General features: G+C 36.0%; 1 protein-coding gene across 1 annotated transcript in view; it reads right to left on the reverse strand.

The window, feature by feature from the left end:
- The window catches only part of sgsm2 (small G protein signaling modulator 2), a 103784-nt gene extending 82444 nt beyond the window's left edge, over positions 1 to 21340 (reverse strand). Inside the window, exons 1-2 of the mRNA XM_056473862.1 lie at positions 21108 to 21340; positions 13076 to 13151 (exon numbers count right to left, since the gene is read on the reverse strand). Coding sequence (XP_056329837.1) covers positions 13076 to 13151; positions 21108 to 21167 — 136 coding nt within the window. The 5' untranslated portion in view covers positions 21168 to 21340. The remainder of the gene's footprint in view (positions 1 to 13075; positions 13152 to 21107) is intronic.
- Between the last annotated feature and the right edge of the window lie 1605 nt (positions 21341 to 22945).

The raw sequence follows: 22945 nt of genomic DNA on the forward strand, positions 1-22945 counted from the left end.
TGCAAATGCATACAACAGCAGAAAACCAGCATCTGAAGGGATCTGACTAATGATCTTTGTATTCTTCATTAATGCCACCCAAATTACAGCATGCACAATACATAATGTAGTGCCAACACCATTCAAGCACTTTTTAATTCATGTTAAAAACGCAAACAGCACTCTGCGCTCTTATAGTGAGCCCTGACCCAGCCCACACTCAGCTCTGCTTTAAAACACAGCCCGAGGGATTTACAAGGTCTGTGTTTTTCTTTCCATTGATCAGCCAGTGGGTTTGAGAGCCTGAAGCAACTGACCCCTCGACACAACCCATTGCTGGTTAACTCTAAATATACACGAAGAACAAAAACACACACTGGCCAAAAAACCGCACACAGTTGGACATATGCTGCCTTTAAAGTCTTAAATCAGAATGATTGCATTCGCGAGATATATGCAAATGAATAACCGGCAGCTCATGGGAGAGCGGTGGGGTTTTCTTTTCATGCTGGAAAAGAGTAAATGAAGGAAATTATGATACTGTACTCGATTAATGTGTAATAGTGAACGCTGACTTGTGTGCACAGCTTTGCGTTTATGCAGAGATGAAAAACTGCTATAAAATTGGACTGAATATGTATTGACTGTCAAATTAAGGTTGTTCAGTAATTTAGACGTAAGGTATTAAAAATGTAAAAGCAGTAGGTAAATTGCAACGCTTACACACAGAAATTGTCTTCGTCTGCGGAAGTAACCATAGCAACAGTGAGCTCTAGCACTCAATAATGATTATTGTCAAAATATAAATCTATTATTTATGATTGTTAGTCATTTCCCATGTTTTACTAACTGTAACAAACTGCATTCCAGTTATTTACTATAGTAACTTCAATTATGAGTGCTGTAACATGTTATTCATAGCTCATTTATGATGCCTAATATTATGAGTGAACTATGCCAGCACTGTCAATTCATTCATTCATTTTCCTTCGGCTTACTCCGGTGAAAAGAAAGTGTACTTAAGTTGTACATTTTCAGACGTAATTATCATATTTTAATTGTACTATACTAAGTGGATATCAAACGTGCTATTTTGGAACAACTTCAATCATATTAATTGTTATTTTATATATACTTAAGATTAATTTTAAGCAATTTGAAATATGTTGTAGCTTACTTAGTTGGGTTAAAATGGACATATTTTAAGTACATTTAGCGTGTATTTTATTAAAGTACATTTAAATGATATATTTGAAATACAGTTAAAGAATATTTTTAACCCATTCATTCATTCATTTTCTTTTCGGCTTAGTCCCTTTATTAATCTGGGGTCGCCACTGCGGAATGAACCGCCAACTTATCCCCTATATGCCCTTCCAACTGCAACCCATCACTGGGAAACTCTCATACACACTCATACACACACACACACACATACACTACGGTCAATTTTAGCTTGCCCAATTCACCTGTACCGCATGTCTTTGGACTTGTGGGGGAAACTGGAGCACTCGGAGGAAACCCAAGCGAACACGGGGAGAACATGCAAACTGAAACGCCAACTGATCCAGCCGAGGCTCAAACCAGTGACCTTTTTGCTGTGAGGTGAACATGCTACCCACCGCGTCGCCCTATTTTTAACACAGTTGAAGTATATTTTAAGTTCAGATAAAGTGTATTTTCAGCCAAGCTGCAGTGCATTTTAATATCAATTAAAGTATAGAATAAGCCCAGCTGAAGTATACTTTAAGTTCAGATGAAGTATAATTTAAGCACAGCTGAAGTGCATTTTAAAACTAGTTAAAGTATTGTTTAAGCTCAGTGGAAGTATATTTTAAGCCCAGTTGAAAAATATTGTAAGCTTCACATTAATGTGTTATTACTATACTTACTATACATTTGCAGAGTACTAAAAAACCTACTCTATTTCAACAATAATTAACAAAATTATTCAGAAGAATGTATTTCAATTATATCAAAAATAAGCTGTAAAAGTGCAATACAAACACAAATAACTGCACGGTTTTTGAATGCTTTTCAATTGACAATTAAGATTGTATAACAGTGTGACGTAAAATATATATATAAAAAAAAAAACAGGCTGAGGCACATTCTCAATTGCAGCATTTAAAATATGTTTCATTATGTCTAAACAATTAAAAATAACATGCATATACTTTTAACATACTCAAATTAGCACCGTTTCACAATGTTCTTATACAAAGTACACATAAAACATACTTTAGGAAAGAATAAAATGAGTGTGTTCTCTGTAAATACATGCATAAATAGCATGCTTGAGTTCTAGCATATTTTTTAAAAGTGCAATAACACATATTTTTTTACCAATGTACTTGTAGTATACTTTATAAAAAATACATTAAAATGCAAACCAACACGTTTAGATTTGAGTTATACAAATAACACTTTAAGTGAGTATGTTATTTGTGCTAATTGTGCTTTAAACATACACTACTATCTACATTTCAAGTACATGTGTAATATATTTAAGAGCACTTCTGTTTTCACCTGGATAGACCTCTATTTATCAGGGATTACCACAGCGGAATGAACTGTCAACTATTCCAGCATATGTTTTACATAGCGGACGCCCTTCCAGCCGCAACCCACAACTGGAAAACACACATACACTCTCACATTCACACACACACTCATACACTACGACCAATTTAGTTTATTTAATTCACCTATAGTGCATGTCTTTGGACTGGGACTGAAGCACCTAGAGGAAACCCACAAGAACACAGGGAGAACATGCAAACTCCACATAGAAAAGCCAACTGACCCAGCTGGGGTTCGAACCAGGGACCTTCTTGCTATGAGGGGACAGTCTGCACCACTGTGACGCCTATAATATTGATATGTATAACTTACAATGTTAAATATATATGCTATACCTTTAAGTCAGCCAGAAAACATTACACTAATCAAACGAGACCAGCATTAATGTTATGAATTTTTTATTAATAATGTTATTCATAATCATTATAATAATAATGATAGATAGATAACTGCTGGGCTCTGTGTACAGCTTGGCATTATGGAAAGGCAGCATGATCCCACAGCATCACCAGTCTCAAACACACACAGAGAAGGACAGCGCTGGGATCAAACATCCTACAGACACTTTCTCAAAATGACAGTTTTAGATTTATGACTCAACTCATCTCTGAAGAGAAGTCAGAAACAGGGGCAGTTCAACAAATAAATATCAGCATACTGTCACTGCATGAAGTCACCTTCAAATTTTCATAAAAGTATGTTGTGGTTTTTTCAATGTTATCTTTATGATGTATTTGTTATTTTGTAAAATAGTAAAACCATTTATTCAAATATTTTCTGCAGGATCTACATTGGTTAGCAATGACAAAAGATTATATTATATTATGATATATTATATTATATTATATTATATTATATTATATTATATTATATTATATTATATTATATTATATTATATTATATTATATTATATTATATTATATTATATTATATTATATTCGCTGTCACCTCACAGCAAGAAGGTTGCTAGTTTGAGCCCCGGCTGGGTCAGTTGGCATTTCTCTATAGAGTTTTCATGTTCTCCGTGTTTGTGTGAGTTTCCTCCGGGTGCTCCAGTTTCCCCCACAGTCCAAAGACATGTGCTGTACTTGCTAAACTGTCCGTAGTGTATGTGCGTATGTCCCGGTCCTCCAGATTGGGGGTGGAGCGCTAGGTTAACAACCCAACTCATAAAAACTAGACGTTACGAAACACCCACACCTAAATATCAACTTCGATATAAACGGCCCTGGGAGTCATCATGTCATTTTCGTCCGCTTATCCAGGGCCAGGTCGCAGGGGCAGCAGTCTTAGGAGGGAACTCCAGACTTCCCTCTCTGCAGACAATTCATCCAGCTTCTCCAGGGGGATCCCAAGGCGTTCCCAGGTCAGCCAAGAGACATAGTCCCTCCAGGGTGTCTTGGGCCTTCCCCGAGGCCTCCTCCCGGTGGGACATGCCTGGAACACCCCTCTAGGTAGGCATCCAGGAGGCATCCAAAACAAATGCCCAAGCCACCTAAGCTGACTTTTCTCGATGTGGAGGAGCAGAGGCTCTACTCCGAGCTCCTCCCGGGTGACAGAGCTTCTCAGCCTATCTATAAGGGTGCGCCCTGCCACCCTGTGAAGGAAACTCATTTCAGCCGCTTGTATCTGAGATCTTGTCCTTTCAGTCATGACCCAAAGCTCATGACCATAGGTGAGAGTAGGAGCGTAGATTAACCGGTAAATTGAGAGCTTTGCCTTTCGGCTCAGCTCCTTCTTTACCACAACGAACCGGTACATTGACCGCATTACTGCTGCCGCTGCACCAATCCGCTTGTCAATCTCATGTTCCATCTTTCCCTCACTCATGAATAAAACCCTAAGATACTTGAAGGACTTTCCTCCAACGTGAAGATTGCAAACCACCTTTTTCCAGGGGAGCACCATGGCCTCGGACTTGGAGGTGCTGATTCTCATCCCAGCTGTGTCACACTTGGCAGCAAACCGCCCCAGTGCATGCTGAAGGTCCATGTTAGATGAAGCCAACATAATAACATCATCTGCGAATAACAGAGATGAAATCTTGTGGTCCCTGAACCGGACCTTTAAAAGAGCGCCTGTGACCCCATACTCCCAGAGCACCCCCCACACAATGCCACGAGGGACACGGTTGAATGCTTTCTCCAAGTCCACAAAACACATGTGGACTGGTTGGGCATCTTCCCTCGAACCCTAGAGCACCCAGGTGAGGGTATAGAGCTGGTCCAGTGTGCCACGGCTTGGACGAAAATCGCATTGTTTCTTCTGGATCCTAGATTCAGTTGCCGAGTCCAGAGGTCCCCAACCTCCATGTGATATTGTAGAGACGTGTCAGCCAAGACAGCCCCACAATATCCAGAGACCTTAGATACACAGGGTGAATCTCATCTACTCCAGATGCTTTGCCACTGCGGAGCTTAGGTCCTGGGAGTAAGTATATTATATTATATTATATTATATTATATTATATTATATTATATTATATTATATTATATTATATTATATATATTATATTATATTATTATATATATTATATTATATTATTATATATATTATATTATAAAAGTGAATGGTTAAAAGCTTTCTGTCAGTAAGTTTTTTTCCAGAAAAGGCCAAAATATTTTGAACAAAAGTGAGAGTCTCAAAAAAGTCTCAAAAGATTTCCATTTCCATTAAATGCATTTCAGATTTCTACCAACAATCAGGATTGTTATGCTTTTACCCTTGATTAGCAAGAACAAGTGGTGCCAGAATTTGTAAATTGTTGCCACAAAGAAATAAAAATACATAAGACAAATATTAAATATATGATATAATACATGGTGACGTGGTGGCACAGTAGGTAGTGCTCTCGCCTCACAGCAAGAAGGTTGGTGGTTCGAGTCTCGGCTGGGTCAGTTGGCGTTTCTGTGTGGAGTTTGCATGTTCTTCCTGCATTCATGTGGGTTTCCTCAGGGTGCTCCGGTTTCCCCCACAATCCAAAGACATGCAGTTCAGGTGAATTGGGTAGGCAAAATTGTCCGTAGTGTGTGAGTGTGAATGAGTGTGTATGGATGTTTCCCAGAGATGGCTTGCAGCTGGAAGGGCATCCGCTGTGTAAAACATGTGTTGGATAAATTGGCGGTTCGTTCCGCTGTGGCGACGCCAGATTAATAAAGGGACTAAGCCGAAAAGAAAATGAATGAATGAATAATATAATACATTTGTTATTAGCTATATAAATTGTAACATAATGCGTATGTACTACGCAGCTTTTTTAGGTGTGAAATACTCACCGTAGTAATAATGAACTTTAAAGTGGTCGAAACCTGCCTGGAACTACTTTAGCTGTGCATTTATCAGCCAATTAGGATCAAGCATCCAAAGCTGCATCGTATAATGAAGAATTAAATATCTGCTCCCCAAAGTTTCTCATTTATTTCAGTGATCCTTTGATACTTGCTGTTCTTTTTTCATATGTCAACAAAATAAATTAACACAAAACCGAAATGCAATCCAAATTGAAAAGTAGAAAATAAGTTCATTAGCATAACATAATCTAGCCAAGCGACTGGCATCAGCAGGAACACTAGCAGATAGTTTTCTCTGTCAGAAGCACAGTGTCGCCTCCGTCACACGATCGTGTTCAAGCTGAAGCAGCCCACATCCCATAAGCACAACTCCTTCTCATTTATTCCCCAGAAAGCTCATGGAGCAGGGAAATGTGCTGTCATGAAGAGTTGTGACGTGGGTGAGCCTGTGAGGGGGAGGATGACTGCGTGGGGAAGCCTAGAAAACAAGGGAGCTGATCCGTTTTTTTGGTGCTGATGACAGACTGGCACTGCTCGCAGACCTGCCACACACACATACACATGCAAACAGTCACGACTCAGACACTCTTATACTCAGACACCCAAAAACGCACCATCCTCATGTAAAACGCCTGCGATGTGCGAGGGAGTGTGATAACCAAAACGAGGAGGAGAGAAGCAACTTGGAAACAAACTAAATAAATAAATAATGTATTTTTTGGCACTTAATAAAAGACATGACAGGATGGATATGTGAAAAGAAATCACACAGAATTGTGCCATGTTTCTGTCCAAGTTCTACAAAAAATGTCCTCCTAAAGCTTATTAAAAAAAATATTATTAGTTTACTTCTTATAATATTTCAATGTTTATACATTCTTTATACAATATACATTTAAATGTATATATTAGGGGTGTAACAGAACACTGTTGATCCGTGAATCATATGGGTCACAACCATGGTCACAACCCATGGTTCGAAACACACGCGATTTTTTTTTTACTTTACTAAATATGAAACGATCGCAGAGAACGCCACTTGCGTCATTCAAATCACATGTTTGAAAGCATTTAGTTTTTTCTGTAATACATCGATGACTGAAGAAGTTGTGGTGTGTTATTCAGGATGTGGTGGGTTTCTTAGGTTATTAAAGGTGTTTTCTGTCACTACTTGTTTAGCCTGCATTAATGCATTCAGTGTAAGCCGCACGATTAATCATTAAAAGATCAGGATCTCAACAAACACACAACATAAATTATAAATGATGCTGATTTGCATATTTATTAATCCTTCGAATCGCTGCATTTAAATCTGTGTTTGAAAACCACAAAAATCTAGAGAGAGATTCAGTCTTTAGTTTACAAACAGTCAAATAACACAGAAGTACTGGTATAACAATTTATAGTTTAGATAAAACCACTGATGTTTATGGTAAAGATTAAAATCACCATCAAATGCATTTAACTAGACGCTCAAAAATGAAAGTTGTAGGCAGCAATTACATTATTTAACCAATAGGTGGCGACAACCAGCTATTAAAATATACCACTGAATAATTCTTTAAAAATGACACATCTAGCAATGAAACATGAAGTATTATGAGTAAACAACTGAATCATTTATCAAAAATGAGACTAAAAATAAATATGGCTTGTACAAATTATGTTAGATTTTACATTTAGCATCATCAGCATCAGAAAAATTAACAGTGAATTTTTCACAGTACTTAATATTTTACAATAATTTTTTATTCAGATAATTATTGCTTCATTTTATTTGTAATAAAATTACAAGTTCTGTTTGTTAAACCCAGAAGTTTCTTGCAGTACTGTTTTTATAATAAATGAAAAGCAAATTACATTTGTCTCCTCCCCTTTTTGGCTGATTCGAAAAACGATCCATGACATAATGATATGAGAGATTTGTGATATATATATATATATATATATATATATATATATATATATATATATATATATATATATATACATATACATACATACAAACACACACACAGTTGAAGTGTTGAATTATTAGCCCCTCTGTTTATTTTTTCCGCAATTTCTGTTTAACGAAGAGACGTTTTTTTTTCGACACATTTCTAAACATAATAGTTTTAATAACTGATTTATTTTATCTTTGCCATGATGACAGTAAATAATATTTGACTAGATATTTTTCAAGCCACTTCTATACAGCTTAAAGTGACATTTATAGGCTTAACTAGTTTAATTAGGCAGGTTAGGGTAATTAGGCAAGTTATTGTATAACGATTGTTTGTTCTGTAGACTATCGAAAAAATATATAGCTCAAAATGGCTAATAATTTTGACATTAAAATGTTTTTAAAAAAATTTTAAACTGCTTTTATTCTAGTCTAAATAAATCAAATAATACATTACCAATAGAAAACATATAACATATCATATAAAAGATATAATATAGACATTAGATAGCCTATTTCAGGCAGTCATGCTGTTCTCTAGAGACTCACACCTCAGTATTTGTGGCACTCTTCACTCAGTGTGTCCTGTGAATCAGAGGGATTCACACAGGCTGTGTGCAAACACATCACCTCAGAGGACTCACTTCAGCACAGCGCAGTGTTTACTGGAGAACAGGAAGATTAAACACAGACAAAGTCAGATCTGCTATCCTCATCAAGCTAAGATGCTAGAATATCTCCATCTCATATTTCAACTCGTTGTAATTCACAGCTAATGAGAAACTGTCCCGAATGAAGATGTACTAATTACTCATTTTTTAAAAACCTGCCTGAGTAACAAAGTAACCATTCAGATTTATTAGTGGGTATTAAATAGCGCTAACCGGCTAACACAAGAACAGTGATGAGTCACAGAGTAGCTGAGGGATGACATCACCGCTTGTTATCATGTGACCTTTAACCTCGATGACACAGACGTGCCTGTTCAGTCTGTTAAATAGGAGCAGCCTCAAAAATAACAATGCTTTGGGTAGATTTAGCATTAGTCTAAACATAGCCATGCTGGTACACTTATAAAAGGGTCATTCTTTAGAGTTGGTCCCTTTTGCTTCCCTAAGATGATAATCAGACAATGAATTGCTAAAACTTCAAATGAACTTGTGATTTCAAAACATTAGTTCCTCAATATTACTTTAAATTAAAGTTTGTTAAATTTTATTATTTTATTTATTTTTTATTTTAAATCATTTCTGTTTTTCGGCAAGACTTTTAATCGAAGGCTATAATATTCACATTTTTGACTATTGTTCTAATATATATATATATATATATATATATATATATATATATATATATATATATATATATATATATATATATATATATATATATATATATATATATATATATATATATATATATATATATGTATATATCCGTATGTAAGTGATTTCCACATCAATCATTGCACATCAATTGTGACTAAACCCATTAGTTAGTCATTCACAAATAAGTTGCTAACATTATTTTCAGAAAAAAAAAAGAAAATATTATATTTGATTTAAAAACTAGGTGTATCCGTTGCAGCTTAAACTGTATCATATTTTGGACAAAGACCTCTTTTAATAAAGCTCATGTATTTTTCTTAATTGATGTGATCAAAAACTAGGATCAAATTAGCATGTTTTTGGTCATCTGCATGAGAATTTAATATTTTTTTATTTCATTGAAAAGGTGGAGTAAAGTTCTGATCATATATGTGAAACCAATATTACTCTAATTAAAACAATACCAATATTAATGCTCCTGTTAGCAACAACAGGAATGACAAAAATGGAAAAAGAGTTAATTATATATATATATATATATATATATATATATATATATATATATATATATATATATATATATATATATATATATATATATATATATATATATATATATATATATATAAAATAAACTATTTTTTGAATTTTGAGTTGAAATGGCACAGAATTCGTAGAATGACCAACTCAGTCCAGCATTATTAATAGTGATATTTCCTGATGTTTCTAACATGGCTATAGTGGCTTTGAAATTCACACAACACAACAACCGATCCTCAACGCAAAGCTGGCACACATATTGAACAACAAGAGGCACAAACTGTAAATATCAACAAGCTTGAGCAGCGGCACTGCAAGAATATCTGCCATGTGTGAAATACAGATTCACCACAAATGATAAATTCAAGTCATATTTGCATAAACACTCACACTCTGAAAGCAAATACACTACTTGGTGTCATGCAAAGGCAAAATGAGCATGTAAACAGAAAACAAGCTCCATTTCCTAGCTTTTGTTCGTGTTTCCGATCATATACAGCAGCATTTTTTTCTTCTGTACCGATGAAGCTTGACTAAGCAGTATTTGTGGTGCCACGCAGCACTGGTGTGTCACTGACGTAATGAAGCTCAGCCTGGGTTAATGTTCCTGCCTCTCTCTGTGTGTCACTGGAGTAAAGAGAGTGACTCACACACACACACACACACACACACACACACACACACACACACACACACACACACACACACACACACACACCACACATACACATACACATACACATACACATACACATACACACATACACACACACACACACACACACACACACTCCGGACATCTCAACCTTATTGTTGGCAGCGATTCAAAGCTCTAGAACTATCATTGCCACCGAAGCCCTGCCATCCCTTCTGGAGTCTCTTTTGATGAGCTCTCACCAATAAGGCCTCAACAAACATTTTCTGCTGGTTCTGGTTCAGATTAGCGATTTGTCCAGGCAATATTTTACTTGCCATACATAAGAAATAGCGTGTTGTCTTTTATACATGTCTTTATATACATAGAAGTTTCATTATTTTTTGCTTATATCTATCCATTTCTATAGATAAGATACGTTTAAATTGTTATTTGGTTTTCTTTAGAAACAAATTATGCACACTAAGTGCAATGTGTATTTACAATAACAGAGAAATTGTGTCACTGTTGTTTCACTGTTGAACTTAAATAAACTTGTTCATGCTTTTATCACCAGCAGGGTGGATTACTGTAATGGACTCCTCACTGGCCTTCACAAAAAGACAGTCAGACAGTTGCAGCTCATCCAGGACACTGCAGCCAGGATTCTGACCAGAACCAAAAAATCCAAGCACATCACATCTCTCCTCAAGTCTTTACACTGTCTTCCTGTTACATTCAGAATAGATTTTAAAGTCGTACTACTTGTCTTTAAGTCACTAAATGGCCTAGGACCTAAATACATTACAAGTGTGCTCTCTGAATACAAACCGAACAGATCACTCAAATCATTAAGATCAAGTAAATTAAAAATTCCAAGAGTTCAGTCAAAGCAGGGTGAATTGGCCTTCAGCTACATCCCCTGCTGCTGGAAACAGCTACCAGAAATGATCAGATGTGCTCCAACATTAGGCACGTTCAAATCAAGCCTGAAAACAGATCTGTTTAGCTGTGCCTTTACTGAATGAGTACTGTGTTACGTCCGACAGATCGCACTATTATGTCTTTCTTTTTTTCCATTCCTTTAAAACCTATTTTAACATATTTTAATCTATTTTTAATTGTTTTTTCTTGTTTCTTTTATTTTTGTTTATGTAAAGCACTTTGAATTAGCATTGTGAATTCAAATGAAAAGTGCTATATAAATAGACTTGCCTTGTCTTGCCATACTTTTTTAATGTGTCAGAAAAAAAGATTTTTTAAAATTGTATTATAAAATAAATGAAGAATTCACATGAAAAAAAAAACCTTTAAGCATTTTGAGCATTTTCTCAGGTTCCTATGTTTAGGTCCTGTCATTCTATTTTTAAAGCAAATAATGTGTCCATTTCATTATAAAGTCAGCATGAACCGGAAACTGCGACCCTTTCTTTTTTGTATTCTGACGCAGTTCCTAAAGAAACTCAAGGATTATATTAATTCTTTCTCTACCTCTTCTAATCAAAAGGCAACTAAAACATTGAATGTCTGTACATTTTTTATGTTTTTATGTAATTTGTATAGATGGTATTTATATTGTGAATTCCTTGGCTTTTTATCTTTATTTTCTTATACTTGGTTTAGAATACTTTGCAATTTATGTATTATTACATTTATCTATTATTTATTTATTCGCTCCTTTGATTGTACTCACTACTGATATGTTGATTGGCATTATTCCCAACTCCTGGCTCTTTGTTCATCACAGCTGTTCCTCACACCTGTTTTCTTGAGCAAATATTAATTATAAAAAAAAAAAATAGAGTAAATGAGCAAAAAGTGGGCGTGGCTTGTTTTTTTCTACTGCAAGCTGATTGGACGTAGTAAAGTAGGCATTTCAACTTTAGATTACAAGGGCAAACTATTTTTCTTAATGTCATGCATAGATGAATAGTTCACCATAAAACATTGTTTCCATCCCCCTATTTTATGCGCAGTTTGGATAAGTTCATAAAAAAGGTTGATGAAAACATTGTTTTATGGTGAAATTTTCATCTATGCATGACATTAAGAAAAAAAAGTTTGCCTTCAAACACCACCACGCATTCAATGCACGTCGTCATTTGTCTTCTGAGGCGCAAATCATTTACTAAATAAAGAACAGATTCATGCAGCTTCTCCTGCTGCAGCAAATTCCGTTTTTACTGTAGATATTTGTCTCCAGTTAATCAGGAAGTGACGATTTTGTACTCTTTGACTTATTGGATGGAAACGTTGCTTTATTCACACATCTTTTATGCGATATTCCTGTTTTGCACATAAATTTAATAAGCATCTTAGGATGGAAACATAGGTAAAATAGTTATGGAATTATTGAATTTTGATGTGTATTTTAAATCAACTGAAAATAAATATAGGAGGCTAAGGAATGCAAATTTTAGGAGTACATTTTACACAGCAATCGGAATCTGAACTGATCTTTATATATATATTATTTTTCTCAGCAATTATACGTTTTTCTTTACGCAGAATGTTATAATAAATGTATCATTAGTTATTAATTCAACAAAACTTCCATTATCAATATTAATTCTTAAAAATAGTACGTTTATAACTCATAAATTAGCTTTTGCTATAATTTATCAAAGATTTTTAACTAAAGAAAAATGATGCTCAAAATTTCAAAGCAAAATTCACAGAAATGACCACAATTAATCACATTCAATGTGCCACAGAAAACCTAGTATCTACTGTTTGTTTGCAAGGCCTAAAATCATAAGCATCAGCCTGTACTCACTGCAAAGTGCAATAATGTGGCTGCTGTCTTCATGGACAAACTTCTTGGTCACCGCCTCCTCCATAATCTGCTTCACCTAGACATGGAAAGACACACAATTAGGAGCAGCACAGACTGGCAAATAAAATAAATATAAAATAATGACAAGTCAAAATTGCTTCTGCGCATTGCAATCGGGTGTAAAAAAGCAACTAATTAATCACGACAGCGTAACCACAAATACTTTAATTAGCATCATTCAATTGATAAGTTTCCCTGGGAGTGCAAGGAACTGTGCAGAACGAGACTTTGTCACATTTTTTCTCCTCCAACTGTCAGCAAATCCCAGACTAATTAATCACAATCGTTGCAGGCGGCTTTATACTGTTTGTGTAATTTGAAGAACAGCAGAAGGGTAATTGTAGCAATGAGAAGGAGTAAATTATGGGCATCTGCTGATTACGGCCATGACTTGTATGCACTCCGTTGCCACAAGGCCAACAGACGGCAAAAGAAAGACAATTTCAAGGATGATACCCAGAGCTGCAGTCCTTGGGATCAAATAAAGAAGCAATAAAGTTGAAGCCAGTTCACTACAGCAGCCTGTTGTATTACATAACACATCTCGAAAGACACAAGAACGGTTGAACACTTGAATGAAACCAATAAATTATAAACGTTTTTAAATGCAACCCAGGGCTACTGCTCCATATTGTGATTCAAATGACAGTAAAAACCCATTTCCAGTCAAGCTGACAGCGGTAACAATAGCGCTAATGAAGTCATCACTCAAGGATTGTTACAGCTGAAAGGCAGTCCACACACACACGCACACACACGCACACACACACACAATATGGGAACAGATATTCTCACAATATTCTCAGTGTTTAGCTCTGATAAATACTAGGGCACTGTACAAAAATCTGATTTTTACTTTTAATTGAGGAAATGGGGGGGAACTCTCTTAAACTTTCACAGCTTGTTCTTGAATAGCAGATTTTAACATTTCAATTAAATAATTAGGTATAAGTAATTAATTTAAGAAATTCTATGTGATATATTTAGTTGTTTTAACTCACATTTTTGCATAGTTTAAACACTGAGAGATTGCGTGAGATGTTCATCCATGTTTATTTAATGCAATAACTTGTAGTAAAGAGGAATAAATAATCACAACTCATGTTCTGCTTTGAAGTTTAAAACAAAGGCCAGCGTACAAATGCATTTTATGCTCTACCGGACCCCAAAGGGCAGCACTGAGTTTTGACATTTACAGAAGACTTCCTCTTAAGGCTGGGACACAACTAGCAGACATCAATAAACTAGAATTGATGAAAACTGAATGGCAAAAACTGATTGTCGCCACAAGTCGGCTGTGTCGTGTTTTATGTGGAACAAAAAGCTGCATGTGAACACACCAAATGGACGACATGAAACTAGAATATACAACTGAAATGCCTGGTTTTATACCACAATAATTCATTAGTATGGTGTAGGGTCTTTTTTTGGAGCCAACACAGCATCAATTTGTCTTGGAAATGACAGACACAAGTCCTGCACTGTGGCCAGAGAAACTTTGAGCTATTCTTCTTGCACAATAGCGGGAAGGTCACTATGTGATGCTGGTGGAGGAAAACGTTTCCTGACTCGCCCCTCCAAAAAACAACACAAAGTGGCTCAATAATGTTTACATCGGGTGACTGTGCAGGCCATGGGAGATGTTCAACTTCACTTTCATGTTTATCAAACCACTCTGTCACCAGTCTTGCTGTGCGTATTGCATTATCATCAAGGGAAGGCCATGATATTGCAGCCCAAACCATCACTGATCCACCCCCATGCTTCACTCTGGGCATGATAACAGTCTGGGTGGTACGCGTCTTTGGGGCTTCTCCACAAAGCAACTCTCCCGGATGCGGGAAAGACAGTGAATGTGAACTCATCAGAGAACATTACATGTTTCACATTGTTCACAGTCCAAGATTTTCCCCGCTTGCACCATTGAAACCGATGTTGGCACAAGAGACCAAAGGTTTGGCTATAGCAGTTCGTCCATGTATATTGACCCTGTGGAGAGCTCGATGAACAGTTTTGGCGGAAACAGAAGAGTTGAGGTGCACATTTAAATCTGCAGTGAGTTGGGTAGCTGTGGTTATGGTTTTTGTTTTTGGATACAATCCGGGTTAGCACCTGGACATGCTTTTCAGAAAGCTTCCTCTTGTTGTTCATCCTTCTTGGTGGTATGCTGGTGTTACCCTGGATGCCTTGGGTCTGGGTCAAAGATGTGCCAGAGAGACGTGCACCAACTATTTGTCCGTTTTTTAACTCTTGTCACCCATAATGTTGTGTACATTGCAATATTTTAAGCAAAACTGTGCTATTCCTCTTCTAATTAAACCTTCACACGCTGCTCTTACTGGTTGAAAGTGCAGTCAATGAAGATTGGTCACCAAGCAGGTCAAATTTAGCCATGAACACTCCAACACTAAAATGGCCAGTGTTTTAGTTTCATTGTCCAACCCTTGTATGTTCTGCGACTACATCAGAGGACGTCTCTTTTCATACCCACAGGTGGCGGTATCTGTGATCTGTGTTGCCATTTCGATAAGGGAAGAAATCTGAACTAGTGCTGCTGCACACAAACAAACTGTAAAACAAAGCAGCCTTTGCGTCAGTTTTCTCAATACTTCTCGCTCACCACAGAGAGATTCACTCATGCAAATATGTCTTATAATCTTATAATAGTTTGGGACAATTTAAGAAATGCAATGAGCTGCTTCTTTGTATTCTCACTTGACTTGGGTCATTTGCTCAGTTTTATCACTTCTTGTTCTTGCATTCTGATTTGCAGCTGAACAGCCAATAAGAGTGCTCTCTTATACGCGATGCCCAATGGCTAAACGTCAGCTTGGTGTGTCCAGTCATTAAAGGATATACAGAGAACAATAGATTTCCCATTGAAATGTCTTTCAGAACAAGTCGATCATCAACTGAAGGTTTTTTGCTTTTGTTCACTACTGCTTCAAGTACTGCCACCTAGTGAACACTTCTGTCTCAGCGTTTACGTTGGACATTGGGTCTAAGTGGAGACAAAATATTGGCCAGCAAGTAGACAAGAAGGCCAGATGTTTGTTGACAGTAAAGATGTCATGACGAACTGGGCTTATTTGATCCCAGATTGCCACAGAATGAGAAAGTATATTTGAGGGGCCTGCAGCAATTTATTACATTCATGTTCTGCGCCGTCTTATGCAAAACAGTGTCTGACAAGCTTTCAAAGTTTAATAAACCACAAATAAGTGTTGATGGATGAGCTCGAGTTAGTGGAGTAGTGCGTTCATCTTGCACCTCCACTGTAGTTCAAGAACGTGTCCAAAAAGACAAAACAGCTAATTTGAACAAATACATAACTGTTATTCGTAATAAGATGTTAGATTTTCAAAAATGACTTTTTCCTGTCCCAACCACCCTTAAACATAACCATCATGACCAAATCATACCAAAACTTACAAATGAGATTTATTCGAGATGTATACAAATTAATAACCAGTACAATAGCTACAAATTGATGTGAGCTCAAATTGGACTGTCTGAAAACTGAAAACGTACAGCAAACGTATCATAGCAGAATGCAGAAGGCCGAAGTATACTATGGGTTTTATTATGCCACATCATAACCTAACTTAACCTAACCTAACCTAACCTAACCTAACCTATCCTAACCTAACCTAACCTAACCTAACCTAACATAACATAACATAACATAACATAACATAACATAACATAACATAACATAACATAACATAACATAACAGTCACATGATTTATAAATCAGTATTGATTGGTTGAAATGACTATTTGAAAAAACTGTTTTTAAATGACATTAAGCAAACACTGTTTTTCATCAGTACAAATTACACATTAGTGACAAAGACAAACTCACTGGCCACTTTATTAGGTACACCTGTACAACTGCTTGTTAACGCAAATTTCTAATCAGCCAATTAGATGGCAGCAACTCTGTGCATTTAGGCATGTAGACATGGTCAAGACGATCTGCTGCAGTTCAACCCGAGCATCAGAAAGGGGAAGAAAGGTGAATCAAGTGACTTTAAAGGTGGCATGGTTGTTGGTGCCAGATGGGCTTCTCTGAGTATTTCAGAAACTGCTGATCTACTGGGATTTTCATGCACAACCATCTCTAGGGTTTACAGAGAATGGCCCGAAAAAGAGAAAATGTTCTGTAGGAGTGAGTGGACGTTCTGTAGGCGCAAATGCCTTGTTAATGCCAGAGGTCAGTGGAGAACTGGTTCGAGCAGATAGAAAGGCAAGAATAACTCAAATAGCCACTCGGTATGCAGAAAAGCATCTCTGAATGCACAACATGTCCAACCTTGAGGTGGATGGGCTACAGCAGCAGAAGGTGGTTGGGGTCCCTGGTCTGTACTATGCACCAGGTGTCAGGCCACCACTGCGATCGGACATTACACCAATGTCGGCGATCCAGGGTGTTATAGACTGTATCAAAAAGCAGTACCTATTCAATATAAAAATTTAAATTATATATATTTTTTTCCAGTTTAAAGGAAATGGATACAAAGCAAGTCTATAAAGAAGCAAAGTCTCTATCTAAGCTCTGAGTAATCAAAAATCTACTGAATATTAAATAGATCACTGCAAGATGCTGGAACATTGCTCAATGCAGCTAATAAATAGTGATGGGCAAACAGAAGAGAACAGGAAAATCAAACTAAGTTGTTTTGCTCTTGTGGGAGCCATTTGTGACAATCCCTGCTTCATGCAGCTGTATTAATCGTCCACTGATGCAATTTAACTTCTTAGGTAGCTGCTGATGCTTTCAGTTCCTAGGCAACCAGAAGGCGGCTGACTGCAGCTTAAAGTGACAGAGACCTGGGATGTTACACAAAGAAAGTGAATGGAGGAATAAAAATCTAATTCCATGTGGATTGAAGCAGGGATGTTATTTCCTGATGGCGCTGCAAATAGCAAAACAGCACATGCTTTTGGGGGCAATTACATTCAGATATTTCCTCATTAGCTGTAAAAACCAACTGATGCCTCGGCCAGATATAGATTTCATTATAAATATGCCTATCTGCTTCCTATAGAGCACAGAAAGTGGAATTCCTGGCAGGAAATACATGATTATCGTCACTGGAAATCAATGTTAACTTGTTTTTATTTTGGTTAAAAGAGGTCCAGGACATCTTTGTAAAGGAAGTGACTCATTTTAGAGGTAAAAATATAGGAGATCTGACTGAATGTGAGACACAAAAGTCCTTTAAAACTTGATGAACGAGATGATGTTAAAAAATAGATTTTCTTATTAACCCTGGCCACCTGAGGCTGGATACCTTATGGATTATCACAAGCAGGATTTTTAGCCTCCGTTAGACACGTCCTTAACCATCTTGAGAAATGATGTCTGCCGGGAGGATTGTGCGTTCAGTTCAAGAGGCTGAATCAGCTCTGTGGACACAGTCTGTTCTGACACATAAGACATCCCGGTACCAATTTAGGACGCCTATTCTTTGCAGCAATTCATTCAAGACTTCTATTATTCATGAGGGCTGGGTTTAAAACTAGCCTTCCCTGCACTGTAAAGGGAAAGATAAGAATTAATTATACTGATATAAAAGAATGTAACAGCTTCTTCCACTTTACAGTTCCTGGAGCTAAAACGTCGGAAACGCTACGCAAATGGGGAAGTCTTATCAAATAATTATTACAAAATGTGTTCAAGAACAGTTCATTCATATTATTTTAAAGCGATTCATAAAAAAAAAAAAAAAAAGCATTATATTATATATTTTATTCCTTTTTTTGAATGAATGTTTTACCAGGCTCTCTGAATACTTTCATTTGATTGGACAACCACAGCACTGTGGGCAAATAGTTGTATAATGACTTGGCTATAGATATTTCACCATGGCAACATGCTGTAGTTAAGATACTCTTGATTTGTTATCTTTAAAATAAACGACTATTGATTTCAGTTCAGTGGGGTCTTTGTTCACTAAATGATCCTGTGAATTATTACATTGCACTTCTCATTTATTTTAAGTCTTAAATAAATAAATAAAGATTCCAAAATGAATTCATTCTATTTTCACTTTTCTAAAGAATCTTCCACTGAACACACCTTAAATGAACCACTTTTTTTATTAGTGTGAAGAACATTTTAAGAGGTTTCATTCTTTGGAAATTAAAATTCTGTGTTGGAATTAATGCCAAAAAAAAATTGCTGTATTGATCCTTCCGATTGTACAAAATATTTCTTTTTATTTTGTTATTTTAGGAGAACAGTATGTTATTGAATTGTAATTACAAATCAAATCACAGAATGTTTTGGCAGGATGAGTCTGCCAAGTACATCAGTCGGGTTCTGCTAACCATACAGGATCATATACTACATTTCAATCTTGCATTATAGCTATGTTAATCACCCTTGCTGTGATTTTAAAATGAATAGTGTGTGTATATATATATATATATATATATATATATATATATATATATATATATATATATATATATATATATATATATATATATATATATATATATATATATATATATATATATTTCTGTTTCTGTTTAACAGAGAGAAGATTTTTTTCAACACATTTTTAAACATAATAGTTTTAATAACTCATCTCTAATAACTGTTTTCTTTTTTCTTTGCCATGATGACAGTAAATAATATTTCACTAGATATTTTTCAAGACACTTCTATACAGCTTAAAGTGACATTTAAAGGCTTAACTAGGTTAATTAGGTTAACTAGGCAGGTTAGGGTACTTAAGCAAGTCATTGTATTTCAATGGTTTGTTCTGTAGACTATCAGAAAAATATATAGCTTAAAGGGGCTAGTAATTTTTACCTTAAATGTTTAAAAAAAAAAAACTGCTTTTATTCTAGCCAAAATAAAACAAATAAGACTTTCTCTAGAAGAAAACCTATTATCAGACATACAAACATCATTTGTAATATTTAAATATTTAAAAGAAATATTTAAAAAGAAAAAAAATTCAAAGGGGGGCTAATAGTTCTTCAAGTGTATAAATTATATGGGTGTGACTTGGGTGTGTTACATTTTGGGTTCTTTAGATCATAAATATTAACAAATAAATATGTTTTACATTAAGAAAATAGAAGTTGTTTTAAAAACTTAAAAACTATATTATTTTATAGCATTGCTGGAAAATAGATATCATTTTTAAGAGTGGAGGTTTTTATGAAATCATTGTTATCTTTAATTCTAATAAGAAGCCCACTTATATTGCTTGAATTATAATCAAAATACGAAAGCATGGTCAGTTCAACATGTAGTGTGTATGAACCAATGACGCCCACATATTAAATGCAGGAATAAATTGAGAGTGGTAACTTATTTGGTTATGAAAATTGAGTAACACTTCTATTTCCACATAATAAAGTTTTCTGTAACCAGTATCTGCAGGTGAAAAGGAACAAAATCAAAACATTATTCAAGCAGACAACACGCAAAATCAGTCAGATTATAAAGTAGCGCTCTTTCACTTCCAGTCGCGTTATAAATAAAGCTCGCGTGCTTTGAGCGCTCAGCCCCTCAACTATCTGTCAATGGAAATTCGATGTCAAGTCGTTTTTGTTTACATTGCAACAGGCTAGGAGCATATTTGACACTAAAAACGCATTCGTTCAAGCGTTTACGCTGCATTTATCCATTTGCACAAGGCGTAATCTATCGATCACCTCAGAAACCATCGATTACGAATCACTGTCTCCCATATAGCCATATTAAGTTACAGGCGGATGAGGAAGGAAAGAAAATATCCAAGCCCGTCGGCTCTACAGGTGAACGGAAATATATTAAAATACCTGGAAACTCGTAACTAGCACTCGTTATACATTAATCCACATTAACCATCGGAAAACTTCCATATGCATGCACTTAAATCGGATGCACATTGCAAATAGAACGCATGCATCCGTGCAGGAATATCCCTATCATGCAAAACTAAGAAGATGAATGAATCCTACTTACTTCTCTTTTGACGTTCCATAGTAATTTCTCCTTAAATTCTTCATCTGTAGTCGAACCCATTGTCCCTGACTGTTAAACAACCCAGGTGCAGCATAAACCGGCTGGAGGCATAAATCTGAAAGGCTCGCCTGCCCTTCCTGCCAGTATATCGTTTTTTTCCAAGCCTTCCTTCCTTTTCATATAAACGTGTGTACTGACAGCTGAGCGTTGACGCATCTAAGCACTGCCGTAGCGCATCGTGAAGCCATCTTCGGTTCCTTTATGACGCAATGGCAGCTGGCCCCGCCCCCTCGGCATTGTTGATCAATGGGATAAATCTCTTCACGCGCCGTACGCTCTTCAGGCGGTGACGGCGATTTATTTTTAGCTCCTCTCCACATTTGACAGCTCGGATGGAGGCGCTTGTGCTGGTTCAACTAATCAGGCTTTGTCATTAGGCGTTCACCTAGACGTGATGTTTGGTGTGACCTATTAAAGGGAAAAGATGCGTGGTAATTGTAATCTCGCATCCTATTATGGTAAGGCACATCTGGGCTTTACCTATCAATGGCACAGGTGCATCCAAAGGCGAAAACTGAACAAATTATAGATAGTTTCATTTTAGAAGCAAGTTGCGATTTATAATTTGGCTTATAATGTTACTGTCAGTGTTACTAGATGTGAGACATTCTACCAGAAACGGACACCGTCTGCCCCTGAAATAAAGACATAAATACAGGGAATATAAAGTATTTCATCTCTAAAATTTCTAAAAATTGATTGATGGTTGATTTCTGTGAGTTGTTCTGTTTAGGATTAAGTCATTCATTTGGTTTTCAGATTTATTTTCTTTATTATAAACACTACAAATGTACAAACATTGTCCTTGTCCTCAGCCCAAATCAACCAACAGCTTTAATAGTTTTGCTAAAACTGTTAAAAACTGTTATTAAGAAAGATTTTTTTTAGAAATAGGAAGTTTAAGTTAATCACATTAACTGGTTAAAAACATGAAATTATAAATAAATTCTACAAATAAATGTACAATTGTCTCCATGTTTCTGTCAGTCCTGCCACATTTGCATTAAATTTAACATAAAATGCCTGCAATACACGTTTAAGGCTATGACTCATTAAGGAAGTGACATCATTTGATGGAGAGGAAGCTGACAGTGATCAAGGATGCGTTCTATCATTGAATTGTATGATTTTATGCTTGTTTTTGTGTGATTTTTAGAGAACAACAAGCTAAGGTCAGGTCCTTTCATTTTTTTATGAGTGCAAATGTACGTTTCTGGTAGAATGTTTCATGAAATGTTTCAAATTTATAAAAAGACAATACACTTGTATTGCGGTTTTAATCATTGATATTGTTAAATGCTGTATATTTGGGTAAATGATGAGATGCCCCATTTTGGTGTCTGCTCATATTTCCCAAAAGAGACTTATTTTACATAAAGTCTCAACTGTTTCAAATAACATTTGTGGAAAAAAAATGTTGGAATAAAAATCAGTTTGCATTTCTCTGTGGAGTTTGCATGTTCTGCCCATGTTCGCGTGCGTTTCCTCCTGGTGCTTCGGTTTCCCCCACAGTCCAAAGACATGCATAAAGGTGAACTGAATAAACTAAATCCCAGTACTGGGTTGGAGCTGGAAGGGCATCAGCTGCATAAAACATATGCTGGATAAAGTAAGCGGTTCATTACGCTGTGGCGACCTCTGATGAATAAAGGGACTAAGTTGAAGGAAAAGGAATAGGAAATAAAGGAAGTGAAATAAAATGTCCAAATATGGGATAAATAGCATTGATTGTCATTCAACGTAGTAGACGTTTACATTAAAAGAAACAGCTTCCTTAT

Source organism: Danio aesculapii, chromosome 15, assembly GCF_903798145.1.
Source record: "Danio aesculapii chromosome 15, fDanAes4.1, whole genome shotgun sequence".
NCBI classification, from domain to species: domain Eukaryota; kingdom Metazoa; phylum Chordata; class Actinopteri; order Cypriniformes; family Danionidae; genus Danio; species Danio aesculapii.